The 23,818-nt window shown below is 46.1% G+C and overlaps 1 protein-coding gene across 4 annotated transcripts in view; it reads left to right on the forward strand.

Moving 5' to 3' along the window:
* Positions 1–4,242: 4,242 nt before the first annotated feature.
* LOC140429212 (neurolysin, mitochondrial-like) overlaps positions 4,243–23,818 on the forward strand; it is a 108,647-nt gene continuing 89,071 nt past the window's right edge. For 3 of the 4 annotated variants that reach the window (XR_011949014.1, XM_072515930.1, XM_072515932.1), the window contains exons 1-6: positions 4,243–4,371; positions 7,363–7,605; positions 9,118–9,266; positions 16,702–16,809; positions 17,054–17,156; positions 18,483–18,643. Coding sequence is in view for 3 of the 4 variants with exons in the window: in XM_072515930.1 (XP_072372031.1) it covers positions 7,431–7,605; positions 9,118–9,266; positions 16,702–16,809; positions 17,054–17,156; positions 18,483–18,643 (696 nt within the window). In the remaining variant the exon portion in view is untranslated. Of the gene's footprint in view, positions 4,372–4,637; positions 4,808–7,362; positions 7,606–9,117; positions 9,267–16,701; positions 16,810–17,053; positions 17,157–18,482; positions 18,644–23,818 lie in introns of those variants that run through there. The other variant, XM_072515931.1, reaches the window with a different exon arrangement.

The following is a 23,818-nucleotide window of genomic DNA, read 5'->3' on the forward strand; positions in this document are numbered from 1 at the left end:
TTGTTTCCACCGCCAGGTGAAACTAGAACTAGTTTCTAGTTTCAAAATAAAGAGGAGCAGATTTAGGACTGCTTCACCCAAAGGGTTGTAAATCTGTGAAATTCCCTGCCCAATGAAGCAGTTGAGGTACCTCGTTAAATGTTTCTAAGGCAAAGATAGATAGATTTTTGAACAGTAAAGGAATAAAAGGTTACGGTGAGCAGGTGGGTAAGTGGAGCTGAGTCCACAAAAAGATCAGCCATGATCTTATTGAATGGCAAGCAGGCTCAAGGGGGCTTCTAGTTCTTGTGTTCTTATGCCATAATCAACTCCTCCAATGTCTCTATTCTGCTGTTGTTCAGCTGCCCAGGACTGACTCCAGGACAAAACAACCCACTTGATTGGCACTTCACCCACAAACATTCATTCCCTCCAACACCAATGCACAGTAGCAGCAGTGTGTACCATATACAAGATGCATTGTAGGAACTCACCAAGGCTCCTGAGACAGCACCTTCCAAACCCATGACCACTACATTTCCAAAGGACAAGGTCAGCAGATACATGGGAACATCACCGACTGGAAGTTGTCCTCCAAGCCACTCACCATCCTGACTAGGAAATATATCACCGTTCATTCACTGTCACTGGGTCAAAATCCTGGAACTCCCTCCCTAAATGCACAGTGGGTGTACCTACACATGGACTGCAGTTATTCAAGAAGACTGCTCATTACCACCTTCTCAAGGGTAATTAGCAATGGGCAAAAAATTTTGGCCTAGACCGCACTGTCCAATGAATTCAAAATTGATGCTGTCAGGCCTGCTGAGTTTTTCCTGGAATTTCTATTTTCAAAAGAAATTAGCCTGGCTCAATTCCTACCTTCCTAATCATGGCCAGGAAACACCCAGCAATTGTTTTTCATCCTGCCCATGCAGGAGACCTTAACGATCAATTTTTGCCCTCTTATTTATCATCTACGTGTGCACTAAGGAAGAATTCAGAATGTCCAATTCACCAATCAAGCATGTCTTTAGGGACTTGTGGGAGGAAACCGGAGCACCCAGAGGAAACCCATGCAGACACGGGAAGAACGTGCAGACTCTGCACATATAGTGACCCAAGCCGGGAATCGAACCCGGGTCCCTCGCACTGTGAAGCAACAGTGCTAACCACTGTGCTACCATGCCGCCGAACAGGCGGCGGACTTTGGCGACTAGGGGATTTTTTGAAAAAATTTAGAGTATACAATTTTTTTCCAATTAAGGGGCAATTTAGCGTGGCCAATCCACTTAACCTGCACATCTTTGAGTTGTGGGGTTAAACCCACGCAGACACGGGGAGAATGTGCAAACTTCACACGGACAGTGACCGAGGGCCAGACCAGGGGATTTTCACAGTAACTTCATTGCAGTGTTAATGTAAGCCTACTTGTGACAGTAATAAAGATTATTATTATGTGCTGCCCACAGTTGATGTCTTCTGAAGGTATGTCAACTTCCACATGCATGCTGACAGCAGCCCACTTGGCCTTGCCACCATCTTCCCTCCTCCACTGACTCCATATTGTGAAACTAGAGGCTGTATTCTCTGGTCCTTCGACCACGTGTTTATCAGCGGCATGCCACTCACTGCTTCTCTACTCCGCCATTTGTCAATGGGATTTCAAATTGAAATCACCACAAGACGCCAGGAAATGCTTAGGCGGGGCTTGGGAGGGCGGGGTGGTGGAGGGGTGTGCTGCTGGCAGGAGAAGAGAATCCCAACAGCCAGAGAATTCTGGTCTTGTTCTGTGGCATCTAGTCCCCACAAGACAAAATTTCCTCCAATTCAATCTGGGAAAGACCAAGGCCATTGTCCCCAGTCTCATCCACAAACTTAATTATGTTCCCCTCCCCGACCACTGTCTTAGGCTGAATTGGTCTATTCACCACCTCAATATCCTTTCTGACCTTGAGCTGAGATTCCAATCCCATGTCTGCTCTATCAGCGAGACCTACTTTCACCTCCATAGTATTGATCATCACAGCCCCTGCCTCAGTCCAGTTCTGTTAAAACCCTCACCCATTCTCTTGTTACCGTCAGGCTTGACCACTGCAATTCTGTCCTGGCCATCTCCTCATCTTCCATTGTCCACAAACTTGAGCTCACCCAAACCTCCACCCTTATCCCACTGACTTTATGCTCCATGAATTCATCATTCCCGTTCTCACTCTCTGACATTGTCTCCCAGTCCACGAGTGCATCAAATTTGAAATTTCCACGATTGTGTTCAAATCAGCCCTGCCTGTCTCTGTAACCTCCTTCACTTCTACAGCCTTCCAGGAATATTCTGTATCTCTCCAATTTTAACCTTTTTGTGCATCCACAACTCCATTCACCCCACCATTGGTGACGGTGCTTTCAGTTGTCTCGACCCTAATGCAGCAATTTCCTCCCTAAACCTCTCTGTACACACTTAGAGAGGGTGCAGAAAAGGTTCACAAGAATAGTTGCACGGTGGCGCAGTGGTTAGCACTGCTGCCTCACGGCGCCGAAGTCCCAGGTTCGATCCCGGCTCTGGGTCACTGTCCATGTGGAGTTTGCACATTCTCCCCGTGTTTGCATGGGTTTCGCCCCCACAACTCAAAAGATGTGCAGGGTAGATGGATTGGCCACGCTAAATTGCCTCTTAATTGGAAAAAATTAATTGGGTACGCTAAATTTATTTTAAAAACGAATAGTCGCAGGGATCAGGAACTTCAGTTACATTGATCGATTGGAGAAGCTGGGGCTGTTCCCCTTGGAGAAAGTTAAGAAGAGATGTTCAAAATCCTGACAGCATCTAGACAGAGTAGATGGAGAAATTGGTCTCATTGGTGGATGGACCGAGAACCAAAGGGCACCAATTTATGGTTGGAATATGTCCAGGTCATAGGAACTTTTGGTCTCTTTCGAGTGTTGCTCTGTGGGGGCGATATTGTTTGAGACAAATCCTTCATTGTGGAGACCTTGTTTGCTTGTGTCTGTATTCTGTGTACATTCAATAAAGCACCGTCCATTGCAATAAGCGTCGCCAATTATGAAATGAAAATCGCTTATTGTCACATGTAGACCCTAATCGCCACATTCCAGCGCTTGTTCGGGGAGGCTGGTACTGGTATTACAACTAAGGTACGAATTCTGACAATGGTGACATGCGGAATCTGGAACGTACTTGCCTGAGCGTGGTGGATGAAGATTCGAGCGTGGTGGATGAAGATTCAATCATGGCTTTCAAAGGAGAATCGGATCATTATCTGAAGGGGGAAGAGCTGGAAGTAGGCTGCGGGGGTGGCGGGGGGGGGGGGGGGTTGCTGGGGGGGTGAAGAGAAAAGTGGTGTAGAAAAAGCCATGGGGCAGGATTCTCCCTTCTGGGGACTAAATTCCCACGCCCGCTGGAAAATGGGTGAGAATCACTCCGGACTTTTTCCTCTAAGATCCGGGGTGATTCTCCGTTTTCCAGGCTAGCAGAGCGCCGGCATGCGTCCCGCAGCTCTGGCTGCCGGCGGGGCCCTGCTAGCCAGACTACGCGGCCGCGCATGCGTACAGCGGCCGCAAGCGGGTCTGCGCATGCGCACGGCGGCCCACCTTGGCGTGGGCGCTGCCGGCATTGCGGAGCCACAAAGTGGGCCCACGTGGAGGAAGGTAGATCCTCACAGATCGCGATGGCCCACAGATCGGTGGCCCCCGATCGCCGGCCTGGCCACCGCTGAGGCCCCCCCCCCCCCCCGGAGTCGGGCGCCCCCGCCCCCCACCACGACCGCCACCGTGGCCGCGGGTCCCAGCCTCCGCCGGTTGGTACCACATGTAAACCACGCCAGCGGGAGTTCGGCCGGTCGACCGTGGAGAATCGCCACGGGGGCCTGTTCCAACGGCCCCCGACCGGCGCCGCATTGACCGTGTGCGCGGGACTGGCGGGTCCGCAGAGAATCGCGGAAGTGCCGTCACGCCGGATTTCCAGCATGAACAGCTATTCTCCACCCCCGCACTGGGCGCGATTCGGAGAATCCCACCCAGGGAATTGGCACCAGGAAGGGCCAGCAAAGGCACGGCGGGCCGAATGGTCTCCTTCTGCACTGTTATCATTGTCAGATGTTTTTTCCACTGGCGGCCTGCGTGTGTCTCCCTCGCTGTGTTGTTTCCTGTGTGTGTGCGCAGCTGCAAGCGCACAACCGCTGCTGTTGATGCCGCACTCGCGGACGTTCGCACAACGTTCCACAGCGGCTCGTCATTCAGCGGTGGCAGCTGCGCAGGCGCACTGCCGCTCGGGCGAGGGGCGAGCTGAGTTGCCGTTTCGTGCGCGCGACGAGCCGGTTAGTGCGGCGCGGCTGCGTAATGGCTAACAGGCGCAACTGGATTCGTGTCGCTGCAGTAAGTGGGGGTATTATTTGAGGGCGAAAAATGTGGCATCGTGAGGAGAAAAAAAACTTTTCTGCCCACACACGATGATGATGGGGGCGGGGAGAGAGAGAGAGGGTAACTGATTTGAGTTGTTGTGAAGCGTCCAAAACTCACTCCTCACTGGACTCACTACCCGGGGCAGAGGAGGAGGTGTTTTCCTCCAGCAGCGGATTAACGTGGTTTGGGTTCCAGACTGCAAAATTGGAATTCTGAGCTTGTTTCACCACTACAAGCCCATCATCCCGCCTGGGAGGAGTTCGTCATTTGCTGCCATGGACATCAACCAGCCTGCATAATATCCAGCACCTTTTGAACTGGGAAATCCGCAAAGGCTGAAGGCTAAAAATGTAGGCTTGGACCCCCCTCGCCAGAGATATCAGTGAGGTGGGAGGTCAAAAGCAAAGAGGTGGGCATTAGGGGGGGGGGGGGGGGGTTTAATGGGGGTGACGCTGAGCCACATGGCTTGTAACGTTCATATGTCCAGAAACATGTAGCACAATCAATCACTCACGAGACGGGATGAGAAGGAGTCGAACGATGGCTTTATTACGCAGACTTGTTCCCCAGCAGCACAGTTACAGAATGCGGCTGCTGGGAGAACCCGGGCTCTTATACTCTGCTGTACTGGGTGGAGCCAGTAGGCGGCTGATCCAATCGGGACCCAGTGTCTATCCACCAATAGCCTCTCGGCATCACAGGGTACCTTAATACCCCTAATACATACCAAGTCACTCCTTGACAGTGCTCTGAGAAATTGAAACTTATTTAGGTGTTGCCGAAGCTTTTCATCTTTCGCTCAGAAGTACAAACATTTCATATGATCAGAGCCATTTGTGCGACAAGAGAAAAGGATGGTGATTGGTTGGCAAGTTGACTCTGATTGGCCGACGCGTTGCCATGCTGTTCTCTGCAACCAAAAGGAATATTACCAAGTCTTGTTCCTTTTTGAATTACCCAGGAGCTTGTGGAGCCTTTAGTTTCTCGTTGGTAATGTTATGTTGTGATCATTTGAAACTTGGCATTCTTGCTTTTGTCCTGTTGAACATGTTTGACAAACAGCTTTTTGGCAATATTCAAGTTCTGTACTACCAAATGACTTTATTGGATACAGATGCAAGCCTGACTGTTTAAAGGAAGGGTTTTACGTAGTATGACTACATTGTTCCATGTCCCTTTTTTGTAGAACAAATTTTGGATTTTTTTTTACCATTTAGTTTTAGATTTTTAGGGGGAAAAAATCAGTTAATAATCGCTTATTGTCACAAGTTGGCTTCAATGAAGTTACTGCGAAAAGGCCCTAGTCGCCACATTCCGGTGCCTGTTCGGGGTTAGAGCTGTAGTTTGTTATTGGTGATTTTACAAGTATTTGTCAGTGCTACTTGGCTAATTAGTGTATTAAGAAACATTTTTTGTGACACAAGTTGAATTAATGGGCTCTACTATTTCTGACTCCTTCTACAGAGTTTTTACAGCACAAAAAAGGGCCCATTTGGCCCATCGTGTCCAAGACTGGCATCAAGGACCTTTCTAATCCCATTTTCCAACACTTGGCCCGTAGCTGTGCATGTTCTGACATTTCAAGTGCTCATCTAAATGCTATGAGGGTCTCTGCCTCTACCACCCTTTCGGGCAATGAGTTCCAGATTTCAAACACCTCTAAACCTCCAGCCCCTTATCTTAAATCAATATCCCCTGGTTATTGACCCTTCCACTAAGGGGAAAAGTTCCTTCCTATCCACCCTGTCTATGCCCCTCATAATTTTATACACTCAGTCATGTCCCCCTCTGCCTTCTCTGCTCCAAGCAAAACAAGCCCAACCAATCCAATCTCTTGATAGCTGAAACACTTCAGCCCAGGCAACATCCTGGTGAACCTTCTCTGCAACCTCTCTAGTGCAATTACTTCCTTCCGATGGTGTGGCAACCAGAACTGTACACAGTACTCCAGCTGTGGCCTAACCAGTGTTTTATACAGCTCCAGCATAACTTCCTTGCTCTTATATTCTATGCCTTGGATAATAAAAGCAAGTATCCCATATGCCTTCTGGACCACCTTATCTACTTGTGACAACAATAAAGATTATTATTATTATTACCTGCCCTGCTGTCTTCAGAGATCTATGGACATGTACATCTAGGCCCCTCTGATCCTCTGTACTTCCTGGGGTCCTGCAATTCATTGTATATTTCCTTGCCTTGTTAGTCTTCCCAAATGCATTACCTCAATTTTTCAGGGTTAAATTCCATTTGCCACTGATCTGCCCATTTAACTATATTGTCCTGTATCCTAAGGTTTTCCTTCTCACTATTTACCACACCACTAATTTTTGTGTCATCTGTGAACTCCCACACTCACGTCCAGATCATTAATGTACACTACAAACAGCAAGCCACCAGTATGGAAAGTTTTTGAACAACAGGAGTTCTTTCTCTTTCCCTTTGCTATGTGATCAAACAAGGATTCATGGGCAGCAGACCTGAACCTCGTCAGTGTTCAGAGCAGAAGCAAACATGACTATCATGAATCAGTCAGATCACATAGTTTCCCGCATTGGTACATGTTTTCAGGCGACAGCACTGGGTCACAGTGAGAGGCCTGATTGGCTCTGCTTTTTAGCAGCCAGATTCACGATCAACACAGAGCCTTACGAGAAACTAGGAACTTCATGACCTGTTGGGATCAGAATCACATTGTGCGCCTCATTTACCTACTGAACCGTTAAAGGAACATTGCTTTATATAAAGTTGCTTGTGATCAAACAAAAAAGTAACGCATTTCTGCTATCAAAAGTGCATTAAAGTCTAGATATGTTTAACTAGAATGTAAAAGAAATTATTTTTTTCTGAATGGTTGCACAATATTCATGAAAATTTATGCAGCCCAAGGTGTTAATTTTTATGGCATAACTATACAAAATGCTTATCCGTTCAAAATGTTTATTACTCTTTTTTTCTGAAAAGTTGTGTTCACAGATTTACTCCATGGTACCTTCGGAAACCTCTTGACTCTAGCAAATTAATCAAAAGTAATGGCCATTAACAAGTTACGATGGGATCTAACACCAGATCAAATAAAATTTCAGACCGATGCTCTCATTGAAAAGGCCAAGCGAGTGTATGACAGAGTTGGAGCATTAGATATTAAAGAAGTCACAATTGAAAACACATTGAAGGCTCTAGCAGATGTGGAAGTTGAGTATGCTGGTAAGTCATCAGAAAATAAAGAAGAATGATGTAGCTAAGTTTGACTGTATTTTGTTCATTCGCGGGATATGGGCATCGCTAGTAATAGCATTTATTGCTGATCCCTTATTTATCCGTAAAAGGTGACGAGGAAACACCTCTTGAATGCAACTTGTTAGGCCATTTGAGAGGGTACTAAAGAGTCAACCAAATTGCTTTGGATATAGCCTGACCAGGTAAGAATATGAGATTTCTATCTCTATAAGTGAACCAGATGACTTTTTCCAACAAACCAGTAGTTCTGTGGTCACTATTACTGACTCTAGATTTTTATCCCAACTTTTATTTATTTATTTGAATTCAAATTCCTAGATGCCATTGTAGTTCAAGCCTTCGGATGACTAGTCCAGTGACGTGTTATCAAACAGTCATAATGGCATCATTTAGTCATAAAAACCCATTCACTAATGTCCTTGAGGGAAGGAAATCTGCCATCTTTACCTGGTCTGGCCTTTATATGACTCCATCCACAGCAATGTGGTTGACTCTTAAAGTGCCACTCAGTTCGAAAGCAATTGGGGATGGGCATCAAATGCTTGCCTTGTCTACGAAGTCCTCATCCCATGAAAGAATAAAGAAAAAAAAGCTTGCACATGTTAATACCATCCTGCAATGTGCCATTTCCATTAGGAAATGCATTTTGTCTGAGTCTGGCAGACAACCCCTGCAGCAGACTTTAATGAAAGCATGTCAGAAGACATAGTCCCTCGATTTTTATATTAATGATACACACACTTCCACAAATGAGCAAATCTACCTTTGCCACCCCTGAAATATGATGTAGGGTAAGGGACAAGGAGGTTGGAACTGTAATGATGCATATCTAAGTACTTTACTCCACCAGTTCAGAATAAAAACAATTGGAGTGGGAAATGTCTACCAATGTCTATGTTGAAAATTGGATACTTTTCTCTTTCTAAGTGTGGGGCTTGCTGGGCAGTCGAGAACAAGGTTTTTTTAAAGGAAAGATGAGAGGAATAGAGCAAGGTGCTCAGAGAAGGAGATGCTACCAGAAATATAAGGGAGCAACCAGGGTGTAAATTAGTCACAGTGCCTCACGGCATCTTGGTAGTTTCGAAACAAGTGGAAGTTACAGCTAAATTGTACTTATTGCTCCGATCACGCACTTGGCTTAATATTACTTAATCTGGGCCTTTATAACTTCCTGTTAATGAATTAATTTGTGGGAAGGGCTGTCAAAGTCTCAATTTTCACTTCATCTATTAAACTAAATGTAAGTTTGATAAAGTGATACTTCCTTTCCTGGCTAGCACCACTCATTACACTTAAAGTTTAATGTAAAGTGCATTGAGATATTTCTGAGAGAATAATAAGGAACTAGATCAACATGACTTTTGTTTTGATTAGTTTGTAGAACATATTTTTTCACTAACTTTCTTCCTAAGTTACACTACAAGTATCTTTGTCAATATATACAAAAACATCATCATCTTTGTTTCCTTTCCCTTTCAGTGGCTGAGAACAATCTGACTTTTCTAAAGCATGTTTCTGCACACAAAGATGTGCGTGCTGCCAGCACTGAGGCAGACAAGAAGCTTTCAGACTTTGATGTGGAGATGTCTATGAGATGTGATGTGTTTCAACGGATTGTGGCTCTACAGGTGAAAGCTTTGACTGACATTTTAACCCAGTGACAGCTGTCCCAGATGTCAGTTGAAAGGCACAACCTTATATCTCAGTAAATGAAATGAAAAATAAAAAGAAAATTGCTTATTGTCACAAGTAGGCTTCAATGAAGTTACTGTGAAAAGCCCCTAGTCGCCACATTCCGGCGCCTGTTCGGGGAGGCTGTTACGGGAATTGAACCGTGCTGCTGGCCTGCCTTGGTCTGCTTTCAAAGCCAGCGATTTAGCCCTGTGCTAAACAGCCCCCTCATGAACTCTCATGAACTGAGAGAAAGTGATAATTTTCTGACTTGAAGTAAAAAGAATTCACTTGCTCAGTGGGAACACTGAATCATGTTACTGCCAAGAAGCATGGACATAAAATGGTCGGTTAGAAACTTTTTTAAAAAAGTATTTTTATTCCAAATTTTCAACAGTTTTACAATTTACAACAGTAACAAAAACCACCCAACACATTTAAACCCCCCCCCCCACGATCCTCAGCAGTCAACAGCAACCAACTCTCCAAAATGCAAAATAAACAAGCCCCAACTATTGTAGAACCTGTCACTCACTCCCCTTAGAGCAAATTTGACCTCCAGGCCTAAATATTCCAGCAGGTCCGCCCACTGTGCCGAGGCACAGGGTGGAGAAGCTGACCTCTACGCTAAAAAGACCCATCTGCGAGCTATCATGGAGGCGAAGGCTAAAACATCTGTCCCCGTATCCATCTGCAACTCTGCCCGGTCTGACACCCCGAATATGACTTCCAGGAACAGGGCTCCATATCTACATGCAAAACCCCTGAAATGGTGCTGAAAAGTGGCCTCCAGAACCTTTCCAGCTTCAAGCAAGATCAAAACATATGCACATGGTTTGCACGGCCCCTCCCACATCGCTCACAGACATCCTCCACCCCCTTTGGCAAGTGCGTCCTGTACACTACCTTCAGCTGTATCAGCCCCAGCCTCGCACATGAAGTCACATTCACCCTCTGCAGCATCTCACACCACAATCCCTCCTCCAGCACCGCCACAGCTCTTCCTCTCACTTAGCCGTAGCCCCCTCCACAGACACCTTATCCCCATCCAAAATCCTCACATAAATCGCCAAGACAGTCCCCCTCTCCAACATCCGCCCATGTTGACAGCATCACCTCCAGCAACGAGAATGTAGGCGCTATCGGGGAAACCTTCCTCGCAAAGTCCCGCACCTGCATGTACTGGAAGCTCTCTGTCTGCACCAACCCAAACTTCTCATTCAGCTCCTCCAAGCTGTCAAACCTCCCTCCCAGAAACAGATCCTTCATTTCCCTAATCCCGTTTTCTTCCCATCCCCGGACCCTCGCATCCATCCTTCCCTGCTCAAACCCTTGATTTTCCCTGATCGGCAACCCCCTACCACCATGCTCTTGACCTAAAAGCTGCCAAAACTGCCTCCAAATCTTCAGCATGGTCACCACCACTGGACTCACCGAATAGTTCCCTGGGGCTATCGGGAGCGGTGCCTTTGCCAGCACCCGCAACTCCAATCCCCCCACATGAGCCTGCCCCCATCCTGACCCACAAAACCCCAACCTCTCTATTCCACTCCTGAACCTTCCCTGCCTTTGCCACCCAGTAAAGTACATCAAATTCGGGAGGACTAACCACCCTCACCCACTCCCTCTACTGCCATCCCCTCTACAGTATCACTTGTGCGTCACGGTAACACAGTAGTTAGCACTGTTACGTCACAGCGCCAGGGACCCGGGTTTGATTCCCACCTTGGGTCACTGTCTGTCGAGTCTGCACGTTCTCCCCGTGTCTGCGTGGGTTTCCTCCGGGTGCTCCGGTTTCCTCCCCCAAGTTCCGAAAGACGTGCCTGTTATGTGAATTGGACATTCTGAATTCTCCCTCAGTGTAGCCGAACAGGTGCCATAGTGTGGCGACTAGGGTATTTTCACAGTAACTTCATTGCTGTGTTAATGTAAGCCTACTTGTGACACTAATAAAGATTATTATTATTATTCCTTATCCTGGCCACCTACCCCGGCCAGACAAACAAAGAAATCTGCCTACCACCCACTTGAAACACACCTCAGGCAAAAAGACTGGCAAGCACTGAAACAGAAGCAAAAATCGTGGTAAAATATGAGATTACTGTACCCGGCCCGCCAACGACAGAAGATTATCCCACTTCAACAAATCTGCCTTCACCTTCCCTACCAAGCCAGTGAAATTGAACTTCCAAAGATCTGCCCAATCCCAGGCCACCTGCACCCCCAGATACCGAAAGTTAGACGCTGCCAGATGGAATGGCAACCCCCACCCCACCCCAGCTCCCGCCCCTGTAGAGGAAACCGAAAAGTACTCACTTTTCCCCAAATTTAGCTTATACCCAGAGTACGTCCCAATTCATCATCAGCTTTTAAAATCTACAAATGCACAAAAGGCATCTTTTTTCACTTCTCCCAGGTTTTTTGCACCCTTTTTGAGTTTTTCCTTTTTGTGAAAGCGCAATGGACCTTTGTCTTCAGCTCCAAGTCCCATTGGTCATGCACATGGGCCCGACCAACATTAAAAAAATCATATATGCGGCTCCTTCCCAGCCGGCGCATGTGATTTGTCGGGTCTTGGAGATACCAACCATAGAGCCTGAAGGCAAAGGTTGGTTTTAGTTTAATTACATTAATTTTGAGTATTTTTTTCACACCACACTTGGGGGGAGTCTTCACAGCAGCCCACTGGTTGGGAACCACTGCACGGGGTATACCTTTTTGCAACCGAAGGAGTTGCTTGAATCAGAAAATGTCCTAACTCAACAGTGCCACCCAATTTTCACTTTGAGGAGACCAGATCGCAATTGAGTCAGGCCTGCCAACTCCAGAAGCAGATCATAGACAGCCACAAAGATGGGCGAGTGCCAATGTGGGCTGGTTAAACCGATTAGCCACAGTTCTCTGGGACTTAATCGCAATTGTTTTAGAAGCTGTTGGGCTCTCTTGTCCTCACCCCTTATATCCCCTTTTCACTCCCATGCCAACCCCAATGGTCCCTCCATCCATATACATGCCCACTCATATCCTCCATGGCCTCTTATACTCCATGCCACCTTCATACCAACTCACCCAGTATCCATTGTCGCCAGGCCTTCGGAACCATGTGGGGATGAAGAAAAATTAAACTTCTGACAATGGAATGCAGCTCTCACTTGCATATTTGATAGGAAATAAACTCCCATTCATTAACCCTTTAAACACCTTTAGCTCTCTTCAAGTTTTCAATGTCTTATAAAACTAACTGCTTCTGAATAAATATTAAAGTAGCTATTTCTTTAATAGCTTCTTTAAACATCGATCAAACAGTAAACTCAGAACCTCCTGATGAGATAGTTGTAGATTTTGAAACTCATTAAAACATTGATAGTGACATAATAATAGCCTGTGGGAAATGTGAACAAAATTATTTTTTTAATGTATTTTTATTGGTTTTGCATTTATAACATAACATTGCAAGGAACATCACACAATAATAATGAGATATTTACAGAGTGGGTATATGAGGTAGAAAGACGAGAAAAAAATAAGAATATAAACAGATATGTATACAGGTGACGTGTACAAATGCGGGCGCCCATACTTTCGGACCCCGATGATCAGTTGCCACAACCATGCCACATTAACTTTATACATGTTGCCTCTTGGTACTAAAACATACCAGGGACGTGTTTGGTGCTACCTGAGCATCCTCCGGCACCTCTGCTTGCCACCTTGTATCCTGGTTGATGACCCTGCTCCCCCCCCCCCCCCCCCCCCCCCCCCAACCCCAATCTACTCTTCCTCCATTGTTAGGTTTTGTTGTTATGGCCTTCCCTCCTCTCCCCCCTTCCCTTATTGGTTGGTGGTCACAAACAAATCTTGGAACAAGTTGGTAAATTGCTTCCACGAGCGGTGAAGCCTTCCTCTGATCCCGGAATCAAGAATTTTATCCTTTTCAATTTAAGGAATTCCGGTACATTGGTCAGCCAGTCCGCAGCCTTGGGTGGCGCTGCTGATTTCCAGCTGAGCAGGAGTCTCCCGCGGGCGATCAGGGAGGCAAAGGCTAGGGCATGTGCCCCTCTTCCTGTAAAGAATTCTGGCTGTTCTGATACCACCAAAGACCGCCACTAGCGGGCATGGCTTCACCCTTACCTCCACAGCCTTGGACATGGCCTTGAAAAAGGCGTTCCAGAACCCAACAAGTCTGGGACAAGACCGGAACATGTGGATGTGGTTGGCCGGGCCTCCCTGGCACCTTTCACACTTGTCCTCAACCTGAGAAGGTGGAGTTTGCTCTACTGAATGCTTCGATCCAGAGTCCTCCCCCTATCCCCATGCCCAGCTCTCCCTCCCACATCTCCCGTATCTCATCCAACGGTGACCATATCTCTTACAGTAGTCGTCTGTACATGTGGCCACAGCGACCGTCTCCCCTAGTTCACCGACAGTCAGAAGTCTGTCCAATAGGGAGTGTCCTGGTAGCTGGGAGAACATTGCTGTCTCCTTGCAGAGGAAGTTCCTTACCTGTTTGTATCTTAGCTCGTTTCTTTCGGAGCTGGATCTTGTCTGCCAGTTTTCCCAGTATCACTACTCTGCCGTCTATAGCTCCCCTACCGTCAGAACTCCTTCGTTCTGTCTCCACCTTTTAAACAAAGCGTCCATTGTCGCAGGGTTAAATCTATGGCTCTTGCAGATGGGGGCCATGGCGGACATTGTGACCAGAACAAAGTGGTGCCTGAGTTGGTTCTATGTTCTCGTTGTTGCCACCACCACTGGGCCTCTTGAGTACTTGGCTGGGGGGAATGGGAGTGAAGACATGGCCAGTGCTTAGAGGGATGTCCCCGGCAGAAGCTCTCTTCTGTTTTTACCCATTCCGCACCGGCCCTTTGACCCATCCCCATACTCTTTCTGCGGTGGCTGCCCAGTATTCGAATAGGAAGTTTGGAAGGTCCAGGGCCCCATATTCATCCTCCTGTGTAGGACGATCTTATGGATCCTCGCCCCCCCCCAACCCCCCTCACCCACACACACCCACATGCAGACACACACGCAAACGCCAAGACTAATTTTTCTACTTTGGTGAAGAAGGCCGTGAGGATGAAGATCGGAATGGATCTGAGCAGGAAGAGGAACCCAGGCAGTAGGTTCATCTTAATTATATGCACTCTACCTGCCAGGCAGAGCAGGAGTGAGTCCCACCTCTGTAGGTCTCTCTTACCTCTTACATCATACTCGACAGGTTCCAGTTGTAGGTTCCTGTCCCATCATGGGCTATTTGGATCCCCAGTTATCAGAATTTGATTTTTACCAACCTGAACGGAAACCTCCCCAGCTCTGCTTCTCTCTCCTCTCTCTCTCCCTCCCTCTCTCCCCCCCCCCCCCCGGCCGCAAATTCATGGGGAAGACTGCTCTTCTGAAGGCTCCAAACTCCCTTAGGAGTGCCATTATTCCTCTCATGCTGGCTAGGCGGTTCGAGACATTGAAGGGCAGGTCATCAGCATAGAGTGAGACCCTGAGCTCCTGTCTCTTCTCTGAATGCCTCTCCATCCCTCTGCTGATCTGAGAGCAGTGGCTCAATTGCAGGGGCAAATAGCAGCGGGGACATTGGACATCCCTGCCTCTGTGCAGCCGTAAGTATTCAGAGCTGGTGGTGTTTATCCGTATGAAATGAAAATCGCTTATTGTCACAAGTAAGCTTCAATGAAGTTACTGTGAAAAGCCCCTAGTTGCCCCATTCTGGCGCCTGTTCGGGGAGGTACGGGAATTGTACCCGTGCTGCTGGTCTGCCTTGGTCTGCTTTAGAAGCCAGCTATTTAGCCCATTGTGCTAAACATGCCACCTCCTTCGGTAGCGAGTTCCAGGCACCCACTACCCTGTGTGTAAAAAGAACTTGCCTCGTCCATCTCCTCTAAACCTTGCCCCTTGCACCTTAAACCCACGCCCCCTAATAATTGACCCCTCTCCCCTAGGAAAAAGTCTCTGACTATCCATTCTGTCTATGCCCCTCATAATTTTGTAGACCTCTATCAGGTCGCCCCTCAACCTCCTTCGTTCCAGTAAGAACAAACCAAGTTTATTCAACCTTTCCTCATAGCTAATGCCCTCCATACCAGGCAACATCCTCGTAAATCTCTTCTGCACCCTCTCTACAGCCTCCACATCCTTCTGGTAGTGTGGCGACCAGAATTGAACACTATACTCCAAGTGTGGCCTAACTAAGGTTCTATACAGCTGAAACATGACATGCCAATTTTTATACTCAATGCCCCGGCCAATGAAGGCAAGCATGCCATATGCCTTCTTGACTACCTTCTCCACCTGTGTTGCCCCTTTCAGTGACCTGTGGACCTGTACACCAAGATCTCTCTGACTGTCAATACTCTTTAGGGTTCTACCATTCATTGTATATTCCCTACCTGTATTAGACTTTCCAAAATGCATTACCTCACATTTGTCCGTATTAAACTCCATCTGCCATCTCGCCGCCCAAGTCTCCAAACAATCTAAATCCTGCTATATCCTCTGACAGTCCTCATCGCTATCTGCAATTCCACCAACCTTTGTGTCGCCTGCAAACTTGCTAATCAGACCAGTTACATTTTCCTCCAAATCATTTATATGTACTACGAACAGCTAAGGTCCCAGCACTGATCCCTGCGGAACACCACTAGTCACAGCCCTCCAATCAGAAAAGCACCCTTCCATTGCTACTCTCTGCCTTCTATGACCTAGCCAGTTCTGTATCCATCTTGCCAGCTCACCTCTGATCCGTATGACTTCACCTTTTGTACCAGTCTGCCATGAGGGACCATATAGACAACATCCACTGCCCTACCTGCATCAATAATCTTTGTGACCTCCTCGAAAAACTCTATCAAGTTAGTGAGCCACAACCTTCCCTTCACAAAACCGTGCTGCCTCTTGCTAATACAACCACTTGCTTCCAAATGGGAGTAGATCCAGTCTGGAAGAATTCTCTCCAGTAATTTCCCTAGCACTAACGTAAAGCTCACAGACCTGTAGTTCCCTGGATTATCCTTGCTACCCTTCTTAAACAAAGGAACAACATTGGCTATTCTCCAGTCCTCTGGGACATCACCTGAAGACAGTGAGGATCCAAAGATTTCTGTAGTGCGAGTATATGATGCAGAGTTACACCTTCTGCTTGCACTCTTCTCAGGTTGGATCAAACAGGACTTGTGGCATTCATTTTTAAAAGCACAAGCAGAGCTAGCCTGTCACTGGACATTATAGAAGTTCAAAGAATGGACTATTGTTTGGAAGTGCAATTTACGCCCACTGTGCCACTCTGATATAACTGCACTTCTTGTATTATTTTGTTTGAACTCCCAACTCTCACCCTTCCTAGTTTTCAAGATATGAAATTAATTCCTGTTTTATGCACAATTACAGGAAAAATGTAATCCCAAGGTCCTGAAACCAGAGGCCAGAAGGTACATGGAGAGACTGCTGAAACTGGGTAGAAGAACTGGATTACACCTTCCAGAAGAAATCCAATTGGTAGGTTCAGTAGTGTGATTATCTTCTGTACTAAATACAAATAAATGAGTAATAATTATATTAACATTCCACTGGCAACATAACATTGAATCGCTAGAATCATCTGGAATCATGGGCCTTGGCTTTATACGGATAGACAGCTACTGAATTCAGAAGATCTATGATATAAATGTAATAATTGCAGAAACTGTTGCTCAGTACTGGATAACACCGACTGACATTTTATCCTTCCTATGTGACGCAGGAACTCAAAACCATCAGAAAGCAAATCACTGAGCTTAGTATTGACTTTGACAACAATCTCATTGAGGACACTACCATTCTTTTGTTCACCAGGGATGAACTGGGTATGAACCATAATTCCTGACATGTGCGGGTAACTTTCTTGTGTGTATATACTTTGCGGTGAAAAATCTTATTCTGCTTAGAGTAACAAATCTGTCTGGTACATGGTAACTGGATGCTTATGTTGAGATTGCTTTCAAGGTCACTTGATTTAATGCTTCTGTTGAGGGTTTGTACTGAAGTAAATAAGAAGGAAATTTGAGAAGGACTCTTAAAATAACTTGTCCTTGACATTTTTGGAGGAAATTAAAGAAATGCAGAACGATAAATGGACAAATCAAATAGTAAAAGAAAGAAAGCAAATAGAATCGAAAAGTAAATAAAATATATTTGCCTAATGTTACTTTATTACACATGATTTTGCAATATAATGTATCTAAATTTAACTTGCTGAAGTTTTTAAAAGGATTGATCAGTTCCAGAAACAGCTTTAAGTGGCATGATGTTGAAGAGGAGAAATTCTTTACTCCTCATTGCTATTTAGTAACCCCAGGAGACAGTTTGCACGTGTAAAGAGTGGACAGAATCAAGCTCACCTCTGATAAACTCATGATTGAAACGTGTGCAATATGGCTTACACCTAAAGAGTTGCTTCAGACTGGGAAGAAATTGTAACTGAAATGGTTACCCAGCAGGGAGGCGGTGAGGGGGTGGAAAACATAAGATACCTTTGCAGCTATGAAGTTACATCAATATATATTAATCAAAATTAATTTGGGAATAATGACCTACATTTTTAATCTGTTATTAACATGATTACAGGTGCATGTAACCACATCTCTCATGACCAAATACCACAAAGGTCCATGATTAAAGGGTTAGTTTGGTTTAATTGCTTTTTTATTCATTTGGAGCCAGTTAACACAGTTATAATAAAATCTTTATTAGTGTCACAAGTAGGCTTACATTAACACTGCAATGAAGTTACTATGAAAATCCCCTAGTCGCCACATTCCGGCGCCTGTTCAGGTACACTGAGGGAGAATTTAGAATGTCCAATTCACCTAACAGCACGTCTTGGCTAGATGGCTGGAGGATGGTTCAGAATGACGCTAACTGCATGGGTTTGATTCCTTTCCAGCTGAGGTAGACTTAGGACCTACCTCTTTCCCCTGTCTGAGAGTAGAAGGCAATGGAAAACCACTGACAAAAATGGCCAAGGAAACAGCTCAGGATGAAGCGCCAAAAGACAATAAGCCAAGAACCTGCCTTTGGCAGAGCACACTTGATGATGATGTTTTCTATTCATTTACGTTAAGATCTAAATTTGTTCTGATAATCTGCTTTTCCATGTACAACTATTAAATTAGTTTGGCTGCTTCTCATAGGGGGGCTCGCAGATGACTTTCTTGATGATTTGGAAAAAAATGGCGATAATAAATACAAGGTGACCCTGAAGTACCCTGATTACAAGCCCATCAGTAAAGAGTGTTATGTCCCTGAAACTAGAAGAAAAATGGACATAGCTTTTAATTCTAGATGTAAAGAGGTAAGACGAGATTGCAATGTTACAAAAAGTTTAAATGGATATTGATTTCCGGAAACCTATTTTAGTGTCTATGCACCTTGGGATGTTTCATTTTGTTCAAAGTGCTATATAAATTGTTGTTGTTCTGTGTTGCAGTCACTGAACTGATGCTTGTAAATGATCATTTTAGGAGTAAAATGCTTGAACTTAAGTGAAGCAAAATTCATAGATTTTAGAATCTAGTGATATTTTAGATTTCTGCAGTGACAATTGATTGGACTCCAACAGCACTGTGGTTGTTGTAATACTTGGCACAAAGGAAGATGGTTGTGGTGGCTGGAGGTCAATGATTTCAATTCCAGGACATCATTGCAAGTGATCCTCAGGATGATAACCGAGGCCCAACCACCTTCGGCTGCTTCACCAATGACCTTCCTTCCACCATAAGGTCAGAAGTGGGGATTTTCACTGATGATTGCACAATGTTCAGCATCATTCATGACCTTTCCCATACTGAAGCAACATGTATAAATAGAGCAAGACCTGGACAATATCCTGGCTTGGGCAAACAAGTGGCAAGTAGCATTTGTACTAGACAATCACCATCTCCAACAAGTGAGGATCTGACCATTTCGCCTTGACATTCAATCACATTACCATCACTAAATCCCCAACCATCAACATCCTGGGGTTAGCAGAAACTGAACTGGACCAACCATATAAATACCATGGCTGCAAGATCAGGTCAGACGCTAAGAATTCTGCAGCAAATAACTTGCCTACTGACTCATCCAAGTCTGTCCTCCATCTCCAAGGCACAAGCCTGGCGTGTAATGGAATACTCTCCACATACCTGATGAGTGCATCTCTAACAACATTCAAGAAGCTTACTACTATTCAGGACAAAACAACCTGCTTGATTAGCACACCTTTCACAAACATTCACTCCCTCCACCACCAATGCACAGTAGCTGCAGTGTGTACCATCTCCAGGATATACTCCAGGAACCCATCAAGACATTTTCGACAGCACCTTCCAAATCCATAACCATTACCATCTCGAAGGACAAGGGCAGCAAACACATGGGAACACCAATATCTGGAAGTTCTCCAAGGCACTCACCATCCTGACTTGGAAATATATTGCCGTTCCTTCATGTCGGGAGACATGGCTCACTCCTGCTTCACTGGACTGTTCCCTTCAACCAGAGGGCTTCTCAATCCACCGAATGGACTGTACAGCGGCCTCGGGTAAGGCTAGGGAAGGAGGGGTTTGCTTTCTAATCAACACCTCCTGGTGAAGATGTAGCAACACTGGAGCGTTTCTGCTCCCCAGACTAGAATACCTGACGCTAAAATGCCACCCCTACTACCTTCCGCGGGAGTTAGCTCCGTTATCCTGACGGAAGTTTACATCCCACCCCATGCAGACGTGAAAATCGCGCTGGACAAAATATATACCACCACAAGTAGCCTTGAAACGAAACATCCCGAGGCCTTGTTCATCGTAGCTGGCGACTTCAATCAGGCCAAGCTCAAGAGTACTATCAAGTTACAACTAGCATGTCACCTGTTCCACTAGAGGCCCAAACATCTTGGACCACTGCTACACAAATATCAAACATGCGTACCGCTCTATCGCCCGCCCACACTTTGGCAAATCTGACCACACGGCTGTGCTCCTGCTCCCGGCTTATAAGCAAAAACTGAAGCGGGAGAATCCGTCAAAGAAAGTCGTGCATTGTTAGTCTGAGGAATCAGATGATTTCCTACGGGACTGCTTCGAGTCAGTGAACTGGTCAGTATTTTAAAAACTCTGTGACCAGCCTGAACGAGTATGCCACTACAGTAACTGACTTCATTAGTAAGTGTGTAGAAGACTGTGCCAAAGAAGCAAATCCGGGTGTTTTCCAACCAGAAACCCTAGATGAACGTGGATATCCACTGCTTGCTAAAGTCTAGGCCTGAGGCGTTTAAGTCGGGCGACTCTGACCTATACAAGAAAGCCAGATATGATCTAAAGAAATCCATCAAAGATGCCAAAAGACAGTACCGGAACAAGCTCGAGTCCCAGGCTAGCCACACGGACTTCCGCCGACTGTGGCAAGGTCTGCAAGACATAACAGGCTACTGGATGAAGGCATGTAAAATCGCCGGCTCCAACGCACCCCTCCCTGATGAGCTCAACGCATTCTATGCCCGCTTTGAGCAAGAGGTTAGCGAGAGCATGCCCTCCACCCTGGAAGCCTCGGATGACTTGTATCTGAGGTCACCATTGCAGATTTCAGCAGCCTTCTCGAAGGTCAACTCACGGAAAGCCACTGACCCGGATGGGGTACCCGGACGAGCACTCTGGCCTTGCACAGATCAGCTGGCAGGGGTATTCACAGACACCTTCAACCTCTCTTTACAACAATCTGAGGTCCCTATCTGCTTCAAGAAGACGACCATCATCCCTGTACCAAAGAAAAGCCAAGCAGCGTGCCTTAATGACTATGGTCCAGTGGCTCTGACATCCATCATTATGAAGTGCTTCGAATGGTTAGTCATGGCACGAGTCAACTCCAGCCTCCCAGATTGCCTTGATCCACTACAGTTCGCCTACCGCTGCAACAAGTGAAATGAAAAATGAAAATGAAAATCGCTTATTGTCACAAGTAGGCTTCAAATGAAGTTACTGTGAAAAGCCCCTAGTCGTCACATTCCGGCGCCTGTTCGGGAAGGCTGTTACGGGAATTGAACCGTGCTGCTGGCCTGCCTTGGTCTGCTTTCAAAGCCAGCGATTTAGCCCTGGAGATTTTCTCTTGAAAAAAGGTTAGTGGGAGGCCAGATGGAGCTCTTCCAGATTTTGAAAGCGGCCATGACACCGAGACAATGGACAGAATTCACCCAAGGCCCCACCAACGTGTTCAATGGCAGGCCTGGTGCTTCAAGAAGACGACCATCATCCCTGTACCAAAGAAAAGCCAAGCAACGTGTATTAATGACTATCGTCCAGTGTCTCTGACATCCATCATTATGAAGTGCTTCGAAAGGTTAGTCATGGCACGAATCAACTCCAGCCTCCCGGATTGCCTTGATCCACTACAGTTCGCCTTTCGCTGCAACAGGTCAACAGCAGACGCCATCTCCCTGGCCCTGCACTTAGCACTGGAACACCTAGATAACAAAGACACCTATGTCAGACTCCGATTTGAGCTCAGCCTTCAACACTCTTATTTCTACGAAACTCATCTCCAAACTCCGTGGCCTGGGCCTCGGCTCCTCCCTCTGCGACTGGATCCTGAACTTCCTAACGCACAGACCACAATCAGTAAGGATAGACAACAACACCTCCTCCACTATCATCCTCAACACCGGTGCCCCACAAGGCTGTCCTCTCAGCCCCTACTATACTCCTTATACACCTATGACTGTGGCTAAATTCCCCTCCAACTCGATTTTCAAATTTGCTGATGACACCCCTGCAGTGGGTCGGATTTCAAACAATGACGAGAACGAGTACAGGAATGAGATAGAGAATCTGGTGAACTGGTGCGACGACAATCTCTCCCTCAATGTCAACAAAATGAAGGAGATTGTCATTGACTTCAGGAAACGTAGAGGAGAACATGCCTCTATCTACATCAATGGGAACGAAGTAGAAAGGGTCGAGAGCTTCAAGTTTTTAAGTGTCCAGGTTACCAACAACCTGTCCTGGTCCCCCCATGCCGACACTATAGTTAAGAAAGCCCACCAACATGGGCAGCATGGTGGCGCAGTGGGTTAGCCCTGCAGCCTCACGGCGCCGAGGTCCCAGGTTCGATCCCGGCTCTGGGTCACTGCCCGTGTGGAGTTTGTACATTCTCCCCGTCTTTGCGTGGGTTTCGCCCCCACAACCCAAAGATGTGCAGGCTAGGTGGATTGGCCACACTAAATTGCCCCTTGGAAAAAATGAATTGGGTACTCTAAATTTATATTTTAAAAAAAGAAAGCCCACCAACAACTCTACTTTCTCAGAAGACTAAGGAAATTTGGCATGTCAACTACGACTCTCACCAACTTTTACAGATGCACCATTGAAAGCATTATTTCTGGTTGTATGACAGCTTGGTATGGTTCCTGCTCTGTCCAAGACCGCAGGAAACTACAAAAAGTCGTGAATGTAGCCCAGTACATCACGCAAACCAGCCTTCCATCCATTGACTCTGACTATAATTCCCGCTGCCTCGGAAAGGCAACCAGCATAATTAGGACCCCACGCACCCCGGACATACTCTCTTCCACCTTCTTCCATCAGGAAAAAGATACAAAAGTTTGAGGTCATGTACCAACCGACTCAAGAACAGCTTCTTCCCTGCTGCCATCAGACATTTGAATGGACCTACGTTGATCTTTTCTCTACATCCTAGTTATGACTGTAACATTACATTTTGTAGTCTCTCCTTCCTTCCCTATGTATGGTATGCGTTGTCTGTATAGCATGCAAGAAACAATACTTTTCACTGTATACTAATACATGTGACAATAAGAAATCAAATCAAAGTTACTGGGTCAAATTCTTGGAATTCCCAACCTAACAGCACTGTAGGTGTACCTACATCAGAAGGGCAAGAGTGAATATAACAATTCTCCCAAAAATTGCAGATCTGTATGAGATGGTGAAGCTTGGGATGGTGCTGTTTATAATACACCAACTTTTGTTAAGCGTCTGTCTATGTAACATGCAGATGTCACAAGTTTTCCAGTTCATGGAATTTTATCTGACAGATTTCATACTTAGCCTTAATCTATTTATGGCTGTTACCAGTGTGGCAGCTGGTCACAAAGATGAATTTAACATGGTGTAATTTTACTTAGCCTAATAGTCTGCAGGAGAATTGGCTAGCACTGTGGCTTCACAACACCAGGGTCCCAGGTTCGATTCTCTGCTGGATCACTCTGTGCGGAGTCTGCACATCTGCACGTTCTCCCCGTGTCTGCGTGGGTTTCCTCCGGGTGCTCCGGTTTCCTCCCACAGTTCAAAGACGTGCACGTTAGGTGGATTGACCAGGCTAAATTTCCCTTGGTTTCCAAAAAGGTTAGATGGGGTTATTTGGTGAGGGAGATAGGGTGGAAGTGAGGGTTTAAGTGGGTTGGTGCAGACTCGATGGGCCGAATGGCCTCCTTCTGCACTGTATGTTCTATGTTAAAATAAAAGATTATTTATTGCTATAA

This window comes from Scyliorhinus torazame, chromosome 9 (genome assembly GCF_047496885.1).
Source record: "Scyliorhinus torazame isolate Kashiwa2021f chromosome 9, sScyTor2.1, whole genome shotgun sequence".
Lineage (NCBI taxonomy): Eukaryota > Metazoa > Chordata > Chondrichthyes > Carcharhiniformes > Scyliorhinidae > Scyliorhinus > Scyliorhinus torazame.